General features: G+C 45.0%; 1 protein-coding gene across 3 annotated transcripts; it reads right to left on the bottom strand.

Annotated features, from left to right (window-relative positions):
* Nucleotides 1–2,128: 2,128 nt before the first annotated feature.
* On the bottom strand, nt 2,129–6,480 carry Znf32 (zinc finger protein 32). 3 transcript variants are annotated; one of them, XM_050148471.1, is made up of 3 exons: nt 6,326–6,480; nt 4,456–4,595; nt 2,129–3,053 (listed from the first exon to the last, which is right to left on the bottom strand). In XM_050148471.1, exons 2-3 carry the CDS (start codon nt 4,523–4,525, stop codon nt 2,308–2,310), a joined length of 816 nt encoding a protein of 271 aa, XP_050004428.1. In that variant the 5' UTR covers nt 4,526–4,595; nt 6,326–6,480; the 3' UTR covers nt 2,129–2,307. The 3 variants fall into 3 exon arrangements, with proteins under 3 accessions (XP_050004428.1, XP_050004429.1, XP_050004431.1); XM_050148472.1 differs by having other exon boundaries at nt 6,201–6,343; XM_050148474.1 differs by lacking the exon at nt 6,326–6,480 and having other exon boundaries at nt 4,452–4,594.
* Between the last annotated feature and the right edge of the window lie 2,717 nt (nt 6,481–9,197).

Here is a 9,197-nt window from a genome sequence, read left to right as displayed (position 1 = left end):
AGCTGTGTCTCAATAAAACTTTAAAAAAAAGATAGGGTGCTGTGGAACAATCCTTTTTTATACTATGAATATTTATTACTCTCATTGGTTAATAAAAAGCTGACAGGCTGGTAGTTGGGCAGGAAGTTAGGCAGAAAAGCCAAACTGACAATGATGGGAAGAAGGGCAAACTTGGGAGATACCAGCCAGCCTCTCAGCAAGCAGGATATATAAAAATGGGGTAATAAACCATGAGCCACGTGGTAAAGCATAAATGGAAATACGGGTTTTGTTGTAAGAGTTAACTACTAATAAGCCTGAGCTATTGCCCTAGCGTTTATAATTTATATAAGCCTCAGTGAGTTTATTTGGGACTGGGCAGTAGGGACAGGGACGGTTGTAAGCTCAGGGGTGATGGCACATGTCTTTAATCCCAGCATGCACTATGGGGGCAGTGGCAGATGGATCTCTGTGAGTTCCAGGTCAGTCTGCTCTACAGAGTGAGGTCAAGGATATAGCAAGAGCTGTTATACAGAGAAACCTTGTTGTAACACACACACACACACACACACACACACACACACACACACACACACACACGGTTGTAGGCAGGCCTGTAGGGCATTTTCTTAATTAGCGGTTGATGGGTGAAGGCTCAACCCCAGCCAATTGTGGGTGGTGCCATCCCTGGAAGAAAGCAGGCTGAACAAGCCAGTAGGCAGTACCCCTCCATCACCTCTGCATCAACTCCTGCCTCTGTGTTTCTGCCCTGCTTGAGTTTCTGTTATGACTTCCTTTGATGATTAGTAAACCCTAGGGCTGGAGAGATGGCTTAGAGGTTAAGAGCATTGGCTGCTCTTTCAGAGGTCCTGAGTTCAATTACCAACAACCACATGGCAGCTCATAACCATCTATAACGAGATTTGGCGCCCTCTTCTGGCCTGCAAGATACATGTAAATAGAACATAATAAGTAAATCTTAAAAAAAAAAAAAAAAGCAAAACAAAAAACCTTTCCACCCAGCTTGCTTTTGGTCATGGTGTTCCACTGTAGCGATATAACCCTTACTGTGAAAACTTCGATACACCGTTCATCAGTTATTAACAAAAACACTCAGCATGAAGAGTTATAGTGGCTTCAGATTAAGAATGGAAAATTTCCCCACAAAACCAACCTCTCTTTTCTTCAAATCTCATCCCTTGAAGGTGAATTGAACAAAGAGGGAGTGAAGTCTCAAATTGCCAGTGTGTAGGAGGCGCCCAGTATTGCTCCTGGACTAGGATAAACTCAGCTATAATGACAATTAAGTTCTTTCTTTCTAGGTAGTCCCAACTTCAACACTGCCACTGTCTCCAAAGGAATTACTTAAAAAAGAGTGACGGCCACTGTGTTTCTCAGGGACTTGGAATCCCCTTAGCGGAAAGTAACATACAAGTATAGAATTCTTAGAAAATTAGATAGTTGCTGGGTGGGCGGTGGTGGCGCATGTCTTTAATCCCAGCACTGGGGAGGCAGAGGCAGGTGGATCTCTGTGAGTTTGAGACCAGCCTGGTCTACAGAGTAAGTTCCAGGACAGCCAGAGCAGTTACACAGAGAAAACCTGTCTCGAAAAACCAAAAAACCAAACCAAAAAAAAAAAAAGAAAAAAAAAGAAAGAAAATTAGGTAGTTATAATTAGAAGTGTAGGGCTGAAGAAATTCTCAAAGTGCATACTCTGAACCTTTGTAAGCTTGTAAGGGAAACCTGTTTTACAAGGCTTGGGCCTCTGCTATAGAGAGTTAGCGGTCTACTAGGTTACTAAGCTGATTCATTATTTAGGTTCAATATAAAGATTAGTAAAGCAGATTTATCCTTTGGATTCTGCCCAGTGGTCTTTGAATACAGATTAAACTGAATACATTCAGAAGAAAAGAACCTTGAGATTGATGAAGTGCTGATTTCTTTTTTATTTTTTCATTGTGAGTCTAGTCTTTAAGGGCTGACCTTCCCTACAGCTCCCAGGAGTTGAGTTTTTTAAAAAGCTTATGGTATATGCTACAAATCTAAAATCTATACCTGCTATAAATACTAAAAACAAGGTCAAGTGTGACATGAGAGATTAATGAGTGTACCTTAGGAAATTAGGTCAAAATAAAGAAATTATGAAAAATAATGATAAACAAGACATTTATTTTTCAATATTCATTTGGGGGAAGGGAAAAAGTCAGTTGCCCTATGAAATGCTGGTCCTTCTGGAAGAATTTCCACTTACCCTATAGGATTAGATAAACTTCTTGGCAATAGAAGGTTTTGCATTGTTAATTCCTAAGGAATTCCTTTGAAGAGTGGTTATAGGGTGAGCCTCTGTGAGCAGCTTCGCTGGTGCACAGCCAGGCTCCCTCTCTGAGTGAAACTTTTCCCACACTGGCCACAGAGATAGGGTGTCTCTCCTGTGTGGATTTTCCCATGCAGAATGCAGTTGCCCCTGGTGTGGAAGCTCTTCCTGCAGTGGGAACACGCATAGGGCTTCAGACCTGTGTGAACTCTGATGTGGACAATCAGGCTTCCCTTCTGACTGAAAGCCTTCCCACACTGGTCACATCTATAGGGCTTCTCGCCACTGTGAACTCTTCGGTGAACAGCAAGGTTACTTTGATTCCGGAAGCTTCTCTGGCAAATGGCACATTCATAGGGTTTCTGTCCAGTGTGGAGTCTCTCATGCACAGCTAGACTGCCTCGCTGACTAAAGCTTTTCCCACACTCTTTGCACTGATAGGGCTTCTCTCCTGTGTGGATCCGCTGATGTGTAACTAGATTGCCTTTGGCCCTGAAGCTTTTTCCACACTGGGTGCACTCAAAGGGCTTCTGGCCAGTGTGGATTCTCTCATGCAATGTTAGACTACCTTTCTGCCGGAAAGATTTCCCACATTCCTGGCAATCATAGACCTTCTGCCTCACTCCAGGTGAGTCTTCCTGTAGTGTCTTAGAATCTGGGGACTTCTGTTCCACCTTCTCTCTTCTGAACGAACTCTGGAAATCCCAGCTTGAAGATCCTGTGGCCTCTGAGTCATACTTGTGGGCTTCTGTCATCACATCTGTAAAACGAGAGGGAAGTCATGTAAGATGCACCAACATGCTGAGCGAGAACAGGGAAAAAGAAACAAGACCCTCGGAGTGCTTACTATGTGCCAGGCATATTACTATCAACTTTGCACATATAACTAAATCTTGAAAATCATCCTGAGATTGCTACAGATGAGAGCATAGGAGGTCACATAACTATTAATAGGTGTATTATCTGGGATTCAAATATTAGTATGCTCATAGCTATATACTGCCTTTAAATTTAATGTAGCCTCCTAGATTCTTGGGAGGTAGACATGATTATTATTATTGTTTTGTTGTTTGTTTTTTAAGACAGGGTTTCTCTGTGTTGCTTTGGAACCTGTTCTGGAACTAGCTCTTGTAGACCAGGCTGGCCTCGAACTTCCACCTGCCTCTGCCTCCCAAGTGCTGGGATTAAAGGCATGTGCCACCACCGCCTAGCTATTGTTATTTTTTTGGAGGGGGTGCTGGGAATTGAACCCAGGTCCTCTGGAAGAGCAGCCAGTGCTCTTAACCACTGAGCCATCTTTCAAGCCCTGAGATGATTACTTTATAAGCAACTAAAAATAGGTTCATAGAATATGAAAATTAAACATATTCTATTTATTATATTATATATTAATATAATATGATATATTATATTAAAGCCATTTACCTAAGTTTTTTTTTTCTCTCCCTTCCAAGTTTTAGCTGACCTCCAAATAGGCGTAGAGTCAGGATATGAAGGGCCTAAAGCTTGAAAACCTCAAAAGTGTCCCTTTAGAAACAAGCATAAAATGAAGCTAAGGAGAGACCATTCAAGAGAGTCCCCGAGGCTTACACTGCCCTGGCTGCATGAGAGTCACCCAATTCCAGCCTGCTCTCCTGACAGTAGTTTATGATCTCAGAAAATAAGCAGCAAAATTTCAGATATTTTATGTTTATGCCTCGAATTCTTACAGGATGCACCCTCTTGTCTGTCCCATTACACAGATGAAAAGCCTGGAGCTTAAGGAAGTTATGTAACTTCTTTCATAATGCAAATATGATTGGAATGTCTTCTTTTAAAAGTCATGCTATCTTTCAGTCTATTAAGCTATTGTAGAGTTGAATGAGTATTCATTTTCCGGGGGTCATCCTAGAGAAGCTTCTTCCTTGTTTCTCTAACTCTTTTCATACTCAGTGACAGAGCTGAGAGTTAATGATACTCATTCGGCCTGAGACACCCTCAAGACTACCTCCATATCAAACTGTTGTCTTGCTTTGTTTTGACTATCATTTCCAATTCCAGCTTGTAGGCTTTCCCTGCAACCCTGCAGAACAGCAAGCTTCACCACATGAAAGCATATGCTGCTCCTCGGGCCTGAGAACAGGGACTCCGAAGGTATCCCGGCAACCAGCTGACTCACTCACTGAAAAATGCTACATTCTGGGCATATCTTCCATGACAGTCCAGCAGGGTAGCTGTTGGGAACCCAAACATGTCCACTCCTGCTCTATGACGTTAACCACCGCTTCTTCATATGATTCTTCCATGGGCTGGTCTTGAGTACCTGGGGGACAGAAAATAAAATAAACCAAACCAAAGAACAAACAACAAAGGGCAGAATGGATAATTGAAAAGATAACGTTATCAGGAGGCTCACTTTGGGGTGTAAACACAGGAAATCAGGTAATATCACTGCAAAGTGGGCAAAAGGGGCAGGGCTGACCGCACAGAGATGAATCTAGGAGCAAGGAGGCAGCGGGAAGCAGAGGGGCAGACAGGCGTGGACTTCTTCCCCAGAGTCCCCAGTTAAGGGTCTCTTTGTTTATACTTTGGTCTTGACATGTGACTGGGGGCCTCCACTTCCCAGGCAACTGTTGCTGATTCTACTCCTCAAGCCTAAGAAGTCAACCTTCAGCCTTCCTGAGCGGTATGAAGGAGGCGCTCCTTTCCAGTCCCCTCAAGTTACAAGGACCTAACAAAAGAGTTCTTGTTCCCTTCTGGCAATTCTTAGCAGGCTCTAGATCCAAACCATCACTTTTCTCCTTTGGAATGTTTATTTTAGGATCAAATTCCTGGATTTGTACACTTTATTTATGCAGGGGTACACAGTATAATCTTTGTTTCAGTATGTCCAATCAAAATGCCGGACTCCTAGCTCAATAAATTAGCAATCTGACACTATAATTCTGTTTTATTAACCAAGTAGCTGAACCTTCTCCCCATTCAGATATACTATCCCGTTCAGCCACATTACTGTGATGACAAGAGGACTAACTTCCAACTTGGAGCACAAAGTACAGAGGGCTCCCCTGAAATGGCGCAAATGCATTGAGAAATACAAGATAGTATCGATTAAAAATAGACCCCACAAAACCCCCTGCACATTCACAAAGAAAAGCACTTGGTACCACCTCCCTGGGGTTGGACTTTTGCCACTGGAGAGTCTAGAAAACATGGTGAGGTCAAAATAAGTGAACAGAACGTATACTTCCCCCTCTCCACCTGCTAAGAGGTATCTATCAAACATCCCCTCAACCGTGTCTTCAGACTCTCTGATCAACAGCAGGAAATTGCGAAGGGAGAGAGAACCGTGATATCAGGTCAGAGCAATCAAATTCTCGAAGCTATTGGAAGAAGGGCTTCATGACACGAAACACTGCTTTTCCTATTAGAAATGCCATCACCACTCAGAAGGAGGCTCTGACAGACTTGGATCCTTGCCTTGGTTCCCTAGGTGTGTGATCTGAAGCAAAGCAACCTGAGAGACTGACTCGACTTTCTTCACTTACTAAACAAGTTAACACCATCTCATTAGCTTTTGGAAGAACTGATGACCAGAAAGTCTCCTACATTTGAGACACACCCTACACATTCAAGGCCTAAAATGGAGCCTTCTCAGGAGAGAAGGGCTGGAGGACAGACAGACAGACAGGATGATCTTTGGGGTCTGAGGAAATCTTAACGAGGCAACTGAAAGAGCTTTGTGGGTGAGGGCGAGTTCCCCCCACACTGAACGCCACTCCCTTCGCATCTCCGTAGGCACGGACTCTGCACCCTCCTGGCCTAGCTGGACCTTCCTGGGGCCCCTCCCACGCTCGCGGGGCCCCCGACGTCGCAGCGGGGCCCTCCCGGAGCGGACCGCGGCCCACCCGCTCTCCGACCAGCGCACCCTTGTCAGAGGCTGGCGACTGCAGCCCGGCAAGCCTGGCCTGTTCACGCGCCCCGGCCAGGGCGGCGGGCTCATAACACAGCCACCTCTCCCGGGCGCACAGACCCGGCCTGGGCCTCACTCACCGCAGCGGCGCGCGCCCGCCCGTAGACAGACAAAGCCGGCGCCGAGCCCGTAGCAGCCGCAGCAGCGACGAGCGGCGCCGGACCACAACTCCCAGGAGCCTGCGCGCGCCCCGCGGCACTGTGGGAAACGCCGCCGCGCTGCTGCGGCAGAAACGCGGGAGGCTGGCGGGGCGCTGTTGTGGAGGAGGGGTGATTAGAGTCTGGAGGATGCCGAGTTCCTTAAGTCACACCCGACTCAGGGTTCTCTGTAGGAGTCAGAAGCAGGAAGCAAGTATTTCGGACAAAGAATCGGGAACACCGGCTAGTCCGTTTATAATAAGATTTCTCCCCACCGCTAGGCTTCGGAACTTGGGTGCCACTTGGACTAGTTGCGTGACCCAGGGCGGGAATCTGACCTGTGGGCACCTACACGGGGCCCGGGAGACCTTCGGAGCCGAGGGAAAGCGAGGCGACAGTATTCTCTGAGTTGGCATCAACAGTTTCTTCTTAACTGAAGAAGTGTGACCGAAGAGATCATGATTTGAACATTGTAAAAGTCACCAAGCTGATGGCAGAGTAGCCCTCTTCCACAGGGCTGCCTCTGGGAACAGCAGCAGCTCCCCGGAGTCGCTCCCGCCGTGGGAGGGATGCGTGGATGCTGTTAAACATCCAGAAAACAAAAAGCTCTAAAATGCCGTAAGCTTCTACCGACGGCACTTACTTATATGCGTTTTTAATAGCTTTTCTGAAGGACTTTGTCTCCCCCTGGAGCCGTGACTTCTTCGCTGGTGGTCCCTTGCCAGCGTCCCCCCCACTCAGTAGACTTATTGTTGAGTGAAGGAAAACCATAAGGAATGTTTACTCTTGCATCCCCCCTCCCCCCCCCCCCAAATCTACATGTGTTAGACTGGACAAAACATTTAACTTCACAGAATGCCTCTGTTCTGTGGGACCAGCTGTGGATTTAGGACAAGTTCCAGATCCTGCCAAGACAATAGTTGACAAAGCTTTGGTAGGAAGAGATGGTTGTGAAGGGAGACCATAATTTTGTTCCCTTTTATAAATCTGCAGATTCCCTTTTGGGGAAATGCATGCGTTAGTTTTTTTTTTTTAAATATTTATTTATTATGTGTACAATATTCTGTCTACATGTATGCCTGCAGGCCAGAAGAGGGCACCAGACCCCATTACAGATGGTTGTGAGCCACCATGTGGTTGCTGGGAATTGAACTCAGGACCTTTGGAAGAGCAGGCAATGCTCTTAACCACTGAGCCATCTCTCCAGCCCCATGCGTTAGTTTTTGAAAAATTTGATCACATTTTGTTTAGTGTGGGGTGCCTTGCTGTGCATGTGGAGGTCAGAGAACAGTTTGTGTGAGTGGGTTTGCTCCTTCCACCAGGCACCGGGGATCGAACTTGGGTCATCAGGCTTGGCAGCAAGCATTCTTATCAGCAGCCTTACTGGCCTAGACCATTTGATAGAGTGGGTAGGACTGGGGTTGAAAGACTCAGATTAAGACTCAGCTCCCTGCATAGATCCTTGGTCCTTGCCCTGATCTTAAATGGGGTCTTCTAGTCCTCAGCTGCCTCCTGCATCTTAAGGCTAGCTCATCAGGAAGGAGGATGCCTAGGGCTAGCGGGAAACTCTCTTGGTGTAGATTTAGATACTTGTTTAAGACACGCTGGCATTTTAGAACACTAGGGGAAAGAATGATGATCATTCAGAAAATGATGTTATGACAGTTTCACTATTTGGATGACAAATACATTCTATGAACTCCTTTGCTAAGACGCTCTCCAAATAGATTAAATCTGGAAAATAAAACCCAAATCCATAAAAGATTCAGAACAATTGAATTAATATTCTTATAATCTTAGTGAAGAATTTCTTTTTTGCAACCACGATAACAACAACAACTTCAACACAGATTAAAATTCAACACTCTCTTTGGCCAGCACCATTACATGAAGACAACTCATGACAAAGCTAGGGGAAAACCCCAGTAACATACGCCATGTAAATCAACAAGACAAGGGAACAATATGTTATTAGAAATATGACCAACGACAGCAGCACACACCAAGAGAAATAAGTAAAAATGTCGAGACTCACTGTTCACTAAAGAAAAGAGCCAACTGAAACAGAAAAATCTCTCCCCCAATTACTTAATGGTGTCTATAAAGCGAATAGTGAAACTGACATTTTTATCCGTGTGTAAGTGGAGACAATTATTCTCACTGTGAAATATCCTAAGGAATATTGGTGACACGGGTGGTAAAAAGGATTTACCCAAAGCCCCAAAAGACAGACTCTATTGACACACACTACAAGGAGGCTGTGGACATATTTGTAGAGGGAGGACTGCACAGCTGAGAAGGGGTGGGGTCCTTTATAATAGTTGGGGGGGGGGTTTCTTGATCTTAAAATATTATTGTCAGTTATTTTATTTTCAGTTATAATTTCTGCTGGGTGTTTAAGATTGTGTAGGTGGGGGGGGCTGGAGAGATGGCTCAGTGGTTAAGAGCATTGCCTGCTCTTCCAAAGGTCCTGAGTTCAATTCCCAGCAACCACATGGTGGCTCACAGCCATCTGTAAAGAGGTCTGGCACCCTCTTCTGGCCTGCAGACATACAAACAGAATATTGTATATGTAATAAATAAATAAATATTTTTTAAAAAAAGATTGTGTAGGTAGCCCCAAAGGAAGTTTTATTTTTCTGTGTGTGTGTGTTTTTCCTGTTAAGACCAACTAAGATTCTTTAAGAGCTGTTTAGCTGTTCTCTTACTTTCAGGTGTCCCTTGTCTTCTTTGTTTCTATTTATTTATTGAGACATGGTTTCTCTGTGTATCTTTGGCTGTCCTGGAACTCACTTTGTAGACCAGCTTGGCCTTG

This window comes from Alexandromys fortis, unplaced genomic scaffold, assembly GCF_014885135.2.
Source record: "Alexandromys fortis isolate MF-2015 unplaced genomic scaffold, M_Fortis_MF-2015_v1.1 scaffold_59, whole genome shotgun sequence".
Classification (NCBI taxonomy): Eukaryota; Metazoa; Chordata; class Mammalia; order Rodentia; family Cricetidae; genus Alexandromys; species Alexandromys fortis.
Note: the sequence above shows the minus strand (reverse complement) of the source record. Positions and strands in the feature narration are given on the sequence as shown.